Genomic DNA, 13,940 nt, shown 5'->3' with positions numbered 1-13,940 from the left:
CCGACCACCAACGAAAGAGGTGCCCCTTCTGGAAGTGCAGTGGGGGCCGGATAAATGGCCTCAGGGGACCACATGCGGCCCACGGGCCGTAGTTTGGGGACCCCTGATGTAGAGTGTATAGCATGCATTAATGATGCTCAAGGGTTGCCAGTACTGGAAGGGACACTGATGGCCCAGCCTTCTTTGGTCTCAGGCCCTATCCAAATCAGAGGGTAATCATCATAACATTTACATTTGGATGAACTTAACATCTGGACAAACAACTCATTTGCTAGAGGCAGGAAGACTTGGTCCCTTACTTAACGCTTGTGAAGAAATGAAGAAAGAAGGCAAAATAGGTCCTGGCCAGTTGGCTCAGTGGTACAACGTCAGCCCAGTGAGTGGAAGTTCTGGGTTTGAATCCTGGCCAGGACACACAGGAGACGCGCCTATCTGCTTCTCCACCCTTCCCCCCTCTCCTTTCTCTCTCTCTCTTCCCCTCCGGCAGCCAAGGCTCCATTGGAGCAAAGTTGGTCCAGGTGCTGACAAAGGCTCCATGGCCTCTGCCTCAGGCACTAGAAGAGCTCCAGCTGCAACGGAGCAACGCTCCAGATGGGGAGAACATCGCCCCCTGGTGGGCATGCCGGGTGAATCCCGGTCGGATGCATGCGGGAGTCTGTCTGACTGCCTCCTCGCTTCTCACTTCAGAAAAATACAAAAGAAAAAAAGACAAAATAAACATTTATCCTATTAGCTAAGATTCCATTTCTCCCTCTTGGAAATGTTTTTCTTAGACTTAAATCAAACATATTATATAACTGAAATATAAACAAGTTTTTTTGGGGGGTCTGACATGGGGGAACCCTCAGTGGAGATGGATACCACCATTAACATCCATCACAGGGGACCATGCTCTGCTTCAAAGGTTCCTTACCCTCAGATATTTTTCCCCTGTAGGCATAAATGTTTTTTTCCCCTGGCCCCACTTTCTAACTGTGTATAGCAGAAGTCCCCAAACTACGGCCCGCAGGCCACAAGCGGCACCCTGAGGCCATTTATCCAGCCCCCGCCACGCTTCCGGAAGGGGCACCTCTTTCATTGGTGGTCAGTGAGAGGAGCATAGTTCCCATTGAAATACTAGTCAGTTTGTTGATTTAAATTTACTTGTTCTTTATTTTAAATACTGTATTTGTTCCTGTTTTGTTTTTTTACTTTAAAATAAGATATGTGCAGTGTGCATAGGAATTTGTTCATAGTTTTTTTTAATAGTCCGGCCCTCCAACGGTCTGAGGGACAGTGAACTGGCCCCCTGTGTAAAAAGTTTGAGGACCCCTGGTGTATAGCTTTATACATCTCTTCCTCTGAACCGTTACTATCAGAATGGTCTCCAGGCCACATTACCTATGAAACACTTTAGCTGTGACTAGGCTGAAGTGTGCTGTAAGTATAAGAACATACATTGAATTTCAAAAATGTAGTACAAAACAAAAAATATAAACTATCTCAGAAATTCTTATATTGATTATATGTTAAAATAATACTACTTTAATATATTGAGTTAAATCAGATATATCAAAATTAATTTCACCTGTTCCATTTTACTACCAGAAAATTTTACATTACATAAGTAGCTCACATTATGTTCCTACCAGACAGAGTTGGACTGATCTCTGGTCCTCAGTGTCTGCCCTTATTTAAGCCTAAAAGTAGATATAAATTCTCACCAGGACCTCATCCAGGGTTAAGAATAAAGGGGGTATTATCTCATGCTAAGTACATGCTGGACTGCTGGAGAGGCAGCGCAGTTTTCCACATGTTTAGAAGAACAGCAATTGGCCCATCACGCACTCAAGCAAGCACACACACACTGCATTCCCCCCCCCCTCCCCCTACAACAGTAACGTGATGGTCGCTAATCCAGAAACGGCTTTTCCTCTATATTTGTAGACGTCCACGCAGGTGGCCTCTCTTGGCCTGGGCCACTCGTTTTGTTTCTCCTGAGTGAGCAATCCTGCATCCTTGCTCTGTTGCCCTCCCTTCAGTTCACAGAAGCCCCTTGGAAATCTGACCCTAGTTTCCCTGGGGCTGTTAATCCCTTTGGATCCACAAAACAACTGGTGCTCCTGTGGAGTTACTAAGCACCGTCTTCCAGCTCTGCGAGTGTGCCAAAGCCCTGAAGCCCGAAATAACTGTCCACGGGCTGAAGAGCAGCAGGAAGTCCTGGAGATGTGAACAGGATAGAGGCACTCAACCTCAACATGTCCCTGAACCTCCTAGAAATTACTATCTGCCTTCCTAACTTGCCCGAGTCCCTCAGAGGCAACATCTTCTACTCACCTCAGGCCCCATATTGTCCCATCTCCCTAGACCCCACCCCAGTTTTCTGGTAACTTACACTGGCCTCCCCAGGGGACACTGGACTGGGGGGAGGGGGGAAATACTGGCAAAATGCTTAACTTCTTTGGACTTCAAGTTCTTTTTTTTTTTTTTTTGTATTTTTCTGAAGCTGGAAATGAGGAGAGACAGTCAGACAGACTCCCACATGTGCCCGACCGGGATCCACCCGACACGCCCACCAGGGGCTACGCTCTGCCCACCAGGGGGCGATGCTCTGCCCCTCTGGGGGATCGCTCTGCTGCGACCAGAGCCACTCTAGCGCCTGGGGCAGAGGCCAAGGAGCCATCCCCAGCGCCCGGGCCATCTTTGCTCCAATGGAGCCTCGGCTGCAGGAGGGGAAGAGAGAGACAGAGAGGAAGGAGGGGGGGGGGTGGAGAAGCAAATGGGTGCTTCTCCTATGTGCCCTGGCCGGGAATCGAACCCGGATCCCCCGCACACCAGGCCGACGCTCTACCGCTGAGCCAACCGGCCAGGGCCAAGGACTTCAAGTTCTTAATAAAATAAGAGGATTGGGCCCTGGCTGGGTGGCTCAGTGGATAGAGTGCCATCCCAGCATACCGAGGTCAAGAGTTTGATCGCTGGTCAGGGCATATATAATGGAAAACCAGTGCATGTACAACTAAATGGACTAAGTAGAACAATGAAAAAATTAAAATAAGAGAATTGGGAAAGATTTACATTAATTTTTTGGTTCTTATGTTCCGTGACTGGCGTATGAGCACCGTGTGAATTGAGAACTGAGCCTGGGCAGGGTTGACCTAGCTGAAGGGAGACAGCACCCCACTCCTCACCCACTGAAGCCTGGGCAGAGGGCTTCTGACAGTGGCCTCCAGAGGTAGATGGGAGGTGAGGAGTTGCCCCAGATGGTGACAGAAGACTTGCAGCTCCTCAAACACCATGGGCAAACTCTGCCAGAGGAGTAGGAAGACATAAACGGTTCGGGCTCCTGGGCTTTGGCTCTCGGAAACCTCTACTCGACCCTCCAGTCTGACTCCACTGAGTTCTCTGGAGTTTATGGAGAAGAAGATCCCAGCTTCAACATAAAACCAATGACAACCGATTAGTTTAAGTGCTTACCACCTAGACTTAATCTCCATGCAGATTACTGCACAGATCACACAGTAGTTTTGTTGTAATTAAACCTTATTACAACACAAATGCTCAGCCTCCTCGTCAGTCTGGATGATGAACTCCTGTTTCTTTCCTAAAACAAGCGGAGGAGTAATGACAAATGTGTACTCAAGTGTGAAGAAACAGAAAGATTTCCAGGATGGTGGCTTTGTGCTCAGGGTGGAAGAGAATAAGGAGAAACAAGACAGGCACAGGGCAGAGCATGCGTTTTCCAATTCGGCACTAGTGTAACCCAAAGTAAAAGGGTTCTCCAGGATCTGCCTTCTTCTCTCTCTTCCCCCATCCTCCTCTCAGGTGGAACAGGGTAAGGAAGCTACAGCACACTACTTGTATTTCTTCTCCCTGTCATATTAGTATCACACAGCCAAAACTTGAGTTCTAACTGCATGCTTGGTGCTAGGTGCTTTCATCTCCAGGATAGCTCATTTCATCCTCATCGTAACTCAATACAGTGGTCAACAGAAACCTCATCTTACAAAACTAAGACCCGGTATGTCTGAGTCGGGAATCTGAAGAGCCAGGATTTGAACCCTGGTCTCCCTGACTACTAGTCCTGTGTACTCCACTACACCCCATTTCTGGTGTTAGGGTGTCTACTATCTACCATTTCTCCTAACTCTTTTTAGGGGTGGACACTTCAACTTTGGGTCTTAGTTCCCTAGATTAGATGTTAAGATGCTGATTATTTTTGTAAGAACTGCAGCCAAGCCTGACCAGGTGGTGGCGCAGTGGATAGAGCGTCGGACTTGGGATGCGGAAGGACCCAGGTTCGAGACCCCGAGGTCGCCAGCTTGAGCGCAGGCTCATCTGGCTTGAGCAAAGAGCTCACCAGCTTAGACCCAAGGTCGCTGGCTCCAGCAAGGGGTTACTCAGTCTGCTAAAGGCCCGCGGTCAAGGCACATGTGAGAAAGCAATCAATGAACAACTAAGAAGTCGCAACGCGCAACGAGAAACTGATGATTGATGCTTCTCATCTCTCTCCGTTCCTGTCTGTCTGTCCCTGTCTATCTCTGCCTCTGTAAAAAAAAAAAAAAAAAAAAAAAAAAAAAAAAAAAAAAGAACTGCAGCCAATGTCTCTCCCCATCTGGTAAATTGTTAAATACTCTGGTATTTACTTAGAGATATCCCTTCTGAGTAAGCCAAGGAGTGTTTCCCATTCTTAGCTGGGTATCTTAAATTAATTTAAAAAATTAAAAAATTTATTGATTTCAGCAAGAGAAAGGGAGGGAGGGAGGAAGAGAGGGAGAGAAAAAGAGAGACAGGATCATTGAGCTGTTCCTGTATGTGGCCTGACTGGGGATCAAACCAGCAACCTCTGTGCTTTGGGATGATGCTCTAACCAACTGAGCTATCCAGTCAGGACTTAAATTAACATTTTTAATTTCCTTTTGGTTCTTGCAAGGTTCATCACATGCTGTCTCTTCTAGTTCTGTTTCCATGCTGAAAGCAGGCCTGTGCTTTTCTTCTTATCTTTCTGGAACAAACCTGGTTTCCCTGTGGTGAGAGATGTCCTCTCTAAGTCACTGAAGCACATCTTTCTGTTCTCTGTTGAGTAACTTTCCTCCTTGTCCTCTCCCTAAGGCCGGACGGTGGTTGTTCCTGTCTTTCTCAGACAGATGCTTTAAGGACACATAGCTTTCCTGAATATTTTTATTTTAAACTTCATGCCCTCAGAGTTTATTGTTTGACTGGCTTCCTCCCCTTTAGGAACCAAACTGACATCACAAAAGTGTTGTGACTGTCCTCAGGCCTCAGCTTTCTCATCACATCATAAAAGTCAAGTAGACTGGGATCTCACCCGGGGACCCATGGAGCTCTCGGATGGACTCAAGTGTGACTCTCTTGAAACCTGATGCAAACTGTGTATGCTGGCCTGGAGTCCCTGGCTAACCTGAGATTCTCAGAGGTCCCAGGGTCCAGAGAAGTTACGAGTCACTGAAGTAAATGATCTTTAAAGCTTTTTTTAATTTATAAATTCTATGGGGCTCTCTCACAAATTGTAGGGACTCAAAAACCGAGGTTGGCTGCCAGTCAGCAAACAGTGCTTCTATCTTAGGGAAACTCAGTAAACATTTGATGGTGCTCATGAAGGTTTCCAAGATGATCTTCCCCTCCGTTCTCCTGATTGATTGCTCTAAACTTTCTTGGCCAAAATTATGTCCCTCAAAATCCAAGAACTTGGTTGATGATTCTTAACTCTTGGGCATTTTATATGTTATGTTTTTGTCCAATTAGTTAATCTGTCCCTCAAATAATAAAGACAAAAACCTTCACTTTTCAATTGAGAAGGTACACAGGACTATAATAAATGCCAGACTTCGCCTTTGTTCTTTTTTCTCCTTTCAATTGAAATTCACACAGAAACTTTAGCTAATTGAGAATACCACAGACAGAAAGAACTTGAGTTTTCTTGTCTGAATGTTTTGTTTATGGACTGGGATGCTGCCAGAGAAGGGATGTGACTCATCCAAAGACACACGACGGGCCAATGGCAGAGCCAGAGCTAGAACAGGCATCCTGTCAACACAGTGCTCTTCCCGCTCAGCCCCATTTCCCCCAGACACCCCCCAACTTGACTCACCCCCTTCTGCTGTTCAGAGAAAATACACCTAAAAACAGGAGTGATGGACCAATGCGTTACCAGCTCGGGAGGCTACAAGGGACTGGAACAGCCAAACCCTTCAGGAGGAAGTGTTCGCACAGCTGCAGAGAGCTGGGGGTGCCAGGCAGGCCAGACAGATGCCCAAGGGGAAGGAAAGCAGCAAAGCAGGGACTTAGCACAACAAGGGACAACAAGGGAAGTCTGACAGCCGGGTCACAAGGGTCACGTGACTGTGAGGAAGATGACTAGGCACCTTTTCAGGAGGCGCTGATGAGTATCTACCGTGGCACCCACGAGCCTCTGCGTGCTGTGCTCCAGCCTCTTCTCCACACTGCCCCCTCTGTCCACTGCGGACACCCTAAGCTCACCCCAACCAGGAGCTCACCATTCCCCACAACCCTCTCTCACATCCGCACTGCTGGGCTCTGGGTGGGCTAGCCACTTGCTTTGACTGCCACCCTCTTGCTGTCTGCCTATCATAAAACTCCCTGTTTGGAAGCCCCAGGTCGAACATCACTTTTCTTAGGAAGTCTTTCCAGATGGCCCCCGCCCCCTCCCGTTGTTTCTCTTTGCTCCCTACTTTGAACCTCTAGAGTGAGCTGTTTGTTACTCTCCTTCTCTGTCTGCATTATAATTATTTGTGAACATGTCATTTCCCCAGTGAGGATCACACAATCCTTTACTTGGGGTTATTTTTAATATTTCCTTTCACTCAACAAATATTCATGGAGCGCCTTCAATACATCAGGTGCCCTGGTCTCCCACTTTAGGGCACTAATACTCTGTGACACAGACAAGCAGAGGGGCGACTGTCAGGGCTGCAGACGTGCCCCCACAGGTCAGGTGCGGAGAGCTGTGGAAGCAGTCAGAGCACTCATTCCAGTCCTGCAGGGGCGGGAGGCTGCTGTTAGGAAGGGCTTCCTGGAAGAAGTAACAGCTCAGTGCAGAAGTGTGGGACGGGGGGCCGTTTTCCAGGCAAACAGCACAGGTGGCTTTGGAATATGAGGTTGGCTTGCTGTCTAAACAGCCCGATCACATGGTGCCTCTGAGCCTGTGAAGAAGACTTTCCCGAGAGTGACAGGAAGAAGCTCTGATGAAGTTCACCGCCCCCCCTTACAGCACTCAGCACAGTGCCTGGAACAGCCTTGATGCCCGAATGGAAGAGTACATGATCCTAACGTTTCAGAATGTCTGCTATTCCAAGGCTTTCAGGTAAAATTCCCTTTCCTGTCAGATACTCAGCCCAGCTTCCCCACAACCATGACAAACTGACTTCTTGGTTCAGCTCCCCACAGCGAGGAGAACAGTGGCCAGCAGCTTTCCTGATAACACAGACTGGGCTGGAATGCGTTTATCTAAACAAGTGACTCAGCCTGAGGTCACGTCATCCTGACGGGCCACCAAACAACAGTTGTCACTTAAGTCCTTTCCATCTTTATTTAGCTCTGTCACCCAAAGAGGGCCTCAAGAGGCAGGAAGCTCCTTTAAAAGGACCCCATTTCCCAAGTTGCTGGCGCCTGGTCCCAGGGACAGGAGGGGAAAGTGAAGGGGCCGGGAGGTAGGTGTGTGGACAGGAGCCCCCTTCACAAAGCCCTCTAGCTCTCAAGAGGGGGTCAGGTCGGGACCCGCAGCCCGGGCACATCCACGGAGAGGGGGCCTGTGCTGCAAGAGCAGGAGGGGTCCGGCGGTGGTACCCCTGGACCCGGAGGCCCACAGGAAAGGAAAAGCGGTTCCATCCAGCCTGGCCTCCCGAGCTGCCAGCTCCTCTCCTACCCTCCACTAGGAAGTGACAAGTGTCACTCGGCCCCCACCCAGAGCTCGAGCAGCACGCACACTTCCTGTACACTGGGTCCTGGAACAGGTCGTTGTGACTCGCTGCCTTAGGCTGACTTAGAATGTTTACAGAATCGTTCCTGTGTCAGACATTTAACACTTTCCCACCAGCCACTTCACCACGTCTCCGCAGTGACCATTCTTTCCTTAACTGGACTCACCCTTTTTTTCTCCAGGAGCACACGTCGGGAGCACCTGCCAGGCCAAGCCTTCCCTAGTGCTGCCGTGTCCCTCGGTCGCACACTCGGAGCTGGAGCCACGCTCACTCGTGGAGCCTTCCCCAGGTCAGGCACTACATCTCCTCACTGAATCCTTACACCCCCCTGAAGAGGGAGGGACCGCCTTGCACATGAGAAAATCATAGCTGGGGAGGTTAAATGGCTTGCTAGCAAGAGGCTAAGCCTGATTGGTTGTCACTGCCCCATACTGTCCTTCCCTGGAGCAAACGACCCCCTCTGCCAGTGGTTAGGCTGGAGCCGGAGGTCTGGCCTCACCTGGGTTTCCAGCCTCTGTGGGCTCCCAGCACCCCTCTTACGGCGGCCGTGACGCTGCTACGCCCGCCAGTCTCACTGCCGCTCGGGCTCCTCAAGGGCAGGCATGGAACGACCCCTCTACCCCATGCAGGGCCTGGTGTCTACAGGTCTTGAATAAATATTTGTTGAGTGAATAACTGGAAACTTTAAAGAGACACTAGGATTGTAGGTCTGAGATAAAGCATAGTGTACTGTGGGCAATGTACACAGTAGACAACAAATGGTTTGGAGAGACATCCTCAAGAATTCCACCTGGTTCTAAACACATTCTAGAATGTTCTTGGGTCCAGAGGGAGCTTTAGCTCACCCAAGATGGATCGTCTCCGTCGTGCTGACCGTGCTCCACTCCCAACCCCTGTGCTGAGCACTTCTCACATACTACATTGTGGAATTCTTTCAACCACTCTGAGGTACGTGTTATGTCCATTTCACAAGTGAAAAAACCGAGGCTCAGAGAGGGGAAGTAACTCCCACGTCAGCAGACGTTAGGAGGTGAGCAGGCATTCAACCCTGGCTCCTTTGGAGAAGCTACTCAAAGTCTTTGACGTTTGGGGTATTAAACAGCATAGCAAATCAGAATCACGGTCTACTTGCCAAGTTCATCTCCCTACAACCCCCCAATTTTTCAGCTTTCAAAACCTAAGGTTCCATTGGTCCAAACTCTGAAATCTTTGTAGCTGACCCAGAAAGAAAGTGGAACAGTCACCTAAAAACCTGGCCTGCTCATTCAAGGACACTGTATCTGAAACGGCCCCAGTGCTGGGCCTGCATGCTCCGCCCAGGACCCAAATGCTTTTGTTCGCCAGTGAACAAAGGCCCTGTGCACCCCCCCCCCCCCCCACACACACAAAAGACAGGACGGAGACCTGACAGAGCTGGGCGCTGGCAGAGCGCCACGGGCTATGAAAACAAAGGTGACACGCACAGAACCAAACCACACTGAGCGAACCGAAGCCTGGTGTTCTCAGCCATGTTAGTTAGTCCGAGCAAACCGAGATGATCTCCAAAGCAGGGATGGGTGAACTTCTGAGTCACCTCAAAGGCCAGAATAGAGCCGGTCTTTTGCCTCTGACTGTCCCCAGCCCCGACACATTTATTAAGGACTCCTGTTCCCTCCTGGGTGGTATATTTGCTCCCAAGACCAGCAGGTGGGTCTCACTGGTGTCCGCGTGGCCTCAGCAGAGGGACCGTGGCTGAGGTGTCTGGCCCACCCTGCCGACTCCGACGCCAAGGCACACACGGCATGCGGTAGGCCTACCTGGCTCACACCACTCCGAGCAGCCATCCTCCCAGACTGCTCGCCACCTCTACGCAGCTCTGTCTGCTCGGCCTCCCTTCCCGGAAAGGGGCTACCCAGGGGCTTGCTGGGCCGGCTCTCCTCTGGGCTGCGGAGATCTGAGAGCCTCTGTTCGGTGCTCAGGCACCTGACCACGTCTGAAGGTTTCAAGCAGCTCTTCTTAGAGATCTTGAGTCCACCAGTGCACCTCTCATCTGCCTCCCTGTCTGCTTTCCTCTCACCCTGTCTACTTTCTTCTCGCCACGCCTGCCGCTGCCCCTGGCTGCCAAAGGCGTTGCTAAGCTCCGAGATGACTCTATCAGAGCTCCCAAGTGATGGCTGGGAGAAGCTGTCCTGTCGGAAACTGGAAGATGGCACGTGAATGCCACTATCTCCGTTGATGTGAAGGGAGGCCCGAGTACCGGGTGCCAGGGAGTAGGCTTTGTGGGGGGCGGGGAGGGCCAGTGGGGAAACCATCGAGCGTGGGATGGAACGGTCTGACCAACTCACATAGGGGAGGCCGAGGGGCAGGGCGGGACCAGGCCTGGACAACAAGCCAAGGGCATCAGCGTAATAGACAGAAGCCTCCGGCAGAGGAGGCAGGGGCGGGGTCAGGGCCAGAGGACGCCTGCTCGGGACCCCTACAGTCAGCGAGATCCACTCAGAGGTGACAGCGTGCATCTCAGGGGACAGGGCTCGGTGGAGGTGAGGCAGAGATGAGGGGGCTGGCATGATGTACTTGCTGTGACTGGGAAACTTAAAAAGAAAAGGAGAGAGAGGAAAACAAAAGAAAGAAGCAAAAGGTATCGAGTCAGCATAAGAAGAAAGGAGGGGATTATCACAAGGGATAGATACACAGAAAGGGATGAAATGGAGACAGGTGGGACACTCTGGTGTCCAAAATGGAAACTGTCTGCTCAGGTCTGGAGAGAAACTGGGATGCGGTTGTGAGTGTGGCTGCGTGCAGGTGGGAAGGAGGGAAGGAGCAAGTGGAGTGGGTGTGGGACACCGGGTCCCGCCGGGGCAGTGACACGTGCTGCTGGCCTGGTCTGCAGAGTCGGACTTTCAAGGGACACGGTGGGAGCCCCCCTCCCTGCCCCGCCCGACCACCTCCGCAGCCGAAGCCCTGACCCAGAACCGCGAGGGGAAAACGGTGCCTGCCACCGCCCCGGCCGTTCCTCGGGTTTTTATTCTCTCTCGGGGCTCAGCAGAGAGCCTTCCGAGAGGAGTGTGAGCAGTGTACTCAGCTTGTTCCACCATTTTGCTTGGCAGTGGTCAGGCAAAATATCTAGTTAGTTGAGTTCACCCTATTACGAAGTAGAATGCCCTGCACCAGTGTCACACTCTGTCCCTGTAAGGTCACAGGAGATGAACCCTGCTGGGCAGGAAGCCTGCCAATAACCATCTCCTTGGGTCAGGTCAGCAAGGGGAGGTCAGAAGAGGAGGACATGATTAGCGGATGAGAGAAAACAGGTACCATCCAGCTGTCAGCCCCAGGTCCCCAGACCTGCTCTCCTTCCTATGGCCATCCTCCTGACAACTCACAATGGCAACTCGGTCCGTCTCTTAGACAGGAAGTCACCCCACCATGACTGTAAGGTCCTCATTTTTTCTTGGCTTTGGGAAAGTGGGAATAGGTTTGGAACAATTTACATTTTAAAACAAGTTTGCTCATAATTAATGTTCAGGAACGCAAACATTTTATGATAAACTTACACCTTTTCAGCTCAGTGTAGACAGAGATGTTCTAAGTTACTTTTTCAACCGGTTTCTGCTTGCAAAGAATAGGCTGGACCTCTCCCTTCTGCAGGCCAGCCTTGACCCCAGACGGTGAAGAGAGCCGCCCTGGGCCATGGCATATGTGGTACCGTGGGGCCCCAACCATCACTCCACTGGGTACTTCCAGGACAGGGTCGATAAAGGCTCTTACTTTTCTTTCCTTAGTTATCTTATCCCCAGAGCAATCTTCTTAAGCTCTTCCTTTTCCCTGAGATAACATTTCTCTAGCCAAGTGTGTGAAAAATGCCCTCTGTGTGCATGAAAACAGACCCGCTGTGGACACTGTGCGTAGCTGAGGACGATTCTTATTCACCGCGCTGAAGGGCCCCCGCGAGGGACCGGGCGCCATCAACACTGTGGGCCTGTCGTGCTACGAGAAGGAGACGAGAAGCTTAGGTACCTGTGGGCTTGTGGTGGCACTACGACTTGGGGAGGAGGAGAAAGGCAGGTCGATGTAATCCACCGGGTTTTTAACCAGCGGCCTTTTGATCACATCCACGTAGGTGATGGGGAAGATGCCTTGCCGGGACGTCCCTGGGATCCGCCCCTCGTACCAGTTCTCGTCCACCTGTCGAAGCAGCATGATCCTCTCACCCTGGAAGACACAGCCACACACAGGCCCTTGCCCCACCACGCCTCAGCACGCCCCACCCGAGGCCCTGCCTGCGCCCTGCGCTGTCCTGCTTACCGCCTGCTTTGCTCACCAAAACCTTTCTTGCTAGACCTGATATCACCGGGATGGAGATGCTAACAGCAGCAGAGCTACCCCGATGCTGGGAGGTTAAGCTTGGCCTTTAAATACTTAGTAGAAGTAAGGATTCTTACTTACGTCCTTACTAGAGAGAATGTTTATATAACATAAAGGGGAAGGTCAGATTCATTCCCCCAAGCTAGTAGGCAAATGCAGTGTTTTTGACTATTGATTGAAAAGCAGACAGATATGCAAACCTCTTCTGTAAGGCAAAGGTTTTGGGGGAGGGTTTCTCTTTGTTTTTGTAACTTTATTTTTTTTCCTGTGTCATCATAAAAAAATTAAGACACAAGTAAACATAAAGCAAAAATAATCATTACCCATAATATTATTGCTTGGGGTAACTACTATTAATATTTTGATATAGGAATTTCCCAGACTGAATTCTATACATGTGAATTAGACTTGCACCTTTTTTCTTTTTTTTTTTTTTCTTTTTTCTGAAGCTGGAAACAGGGAGAGACAGTCAGACAGACTCCCGCATGCGCCCGACCGGGATCCACCCGGCACGCCCACCAGGGGTGACGCTCTGCCCACCAGGGGGCGATGCTCTGCCCATCCTGGGTGTCGCCATGTTGCGACCAGAGCCACTCTAGCGCCTGGGGCAGAGGCCACAGAGCCATCCCCAGCGCCCGGGCCATCTTTGCTCCAATGGAGCCTTGGCTGCAGGAGGGGAAGAGAGAGACAGAGAGGAAAGCGCGGCGGAGGGGTGGAGAAGCAAATGGGCGCTTCTCCTGTGTGCCCTGGCCGGAAATCGAACCAGGGTCCTCCGCATGCTAGGCCGACGCTCTACCGCTGAGCCAACCGGCCAGGGCCCGCACCTTTTTTCTTAAAAAAAAAAAAAATGAGTATGTACTGTATTTCTCTGTTCCAACTTGCTTTTCTCTACTAACATACAGTGAACCTCATTCTTTATCAAGAAATTTAATTCTACATTTTAACAGTGTCACACAGTTTAATGGCCACTGTGGAATACTCCCTTGCACACACATACATTGGCTTAATTACTGGTCTCCTGATGTTGGGCAATTGAGGTGCATCCAGTATTTCTCTGTTCTGTAAGGGCTCATCTTTATCCAAGGCATGTGCTCACCTCCCTCAATCCTCAATAAAATTAGTAACTTAAATAACTTGAGCAAGTCAAAGAGTTTTGACAGGTAAAGAGTGCTCTTGAATTCCTGGGAAGAACAGTGTCTCTGCAAGTTTAGCTGACTTCAAATTAAGCATGCTGAGCTCCTAGAGGCAATAGTAAGTGATCATAACAATGGCATGTCCTGTTTACTGAGCACTGACTCGATGCCACGTGTCATGCTGGGGGCTTCACATATGTTGTTTCATTTAATCCTCTTACAACACCTCTGTGAGAGCCTCTTATCTTCATTCTAGATGAAGAAATGATAGCTCAGAAAAATTATTTAATTCCCCAAAAGCCACAGAGCTGATAACCTGTGACTTTTGGCTTCAGATCTCTCCTGGTGTCAACAGACTTGTTTTTCTTGACTAGGCCACATATCATGTGATGGAAAACCAAGTCACCATAGTGCTTATCACATCCTTAGGTGCTCAATCAATGCTGACTGAATACAGTTATAACAGCTGTCTAAGATTCCAGGAATACTGCCTTGAATCAGTGAACTCGATGTAGCTAAACCCTGACAC

The 13,940-nt window shown here is 50.1% G+C and overlaps 1 protein-coding gene across 31 annotated transcripts in view; it reads right to left on the bottom strand.

Moving 5' to 3' along the window:
- SORBS1 (sorbin and SH3 domain containing 1) overlaps positions 1-13,940 on the bottom strand; it is a 260,387-nt gene that overhangs the window by 17,745 nt on the left and 228,702 nt on the right. For 18 of the 31 annotated variants that reach the window (XM_066354910.1, XM_066354907.1, XM_066354909.1 and 15 more), the window contains 2 exons: positions 11,931-12,125; positions 9,734-10,507 (listed from right to left, as the gene is read on the bottom strand). In XM_066354910.1, the coding sequence (XP_066211007.1) occupies positions 9,734-10,507; positions 11,931-12,125 (969 nt within the window). The remainder of the gene's footprint in view (positions 1-9,733; positions 10,508-11,930; positions 12,126-13,940) is intronic. The other 13 variants (XM_066354920.1, XM_066354921.1, XM_066354922.1 and 10 more) reach the window with 1 other exon arrangement.

Source organism: Saccopteryx leptura, chromosome 13 (genome assembly GCF_036850995.1).
Source record: "Saccopteryx leptura isolate mSacLep1 chromosome 13, mSacLep1_pri_phased_curated, whole genome shotgun sequence".
Lineage (NCBI taxonomy): Eukaryota > Metazoa > Chordata > Mammalia > Chiroptera > Emballonuridae > Saccopteryx > Saccopteryx leptura.
The sequence above is the reverse complement of the archived record's forward strand: the minus strand, read 5'-3'. Positions and strand labels throughout refer to the sequence as shown.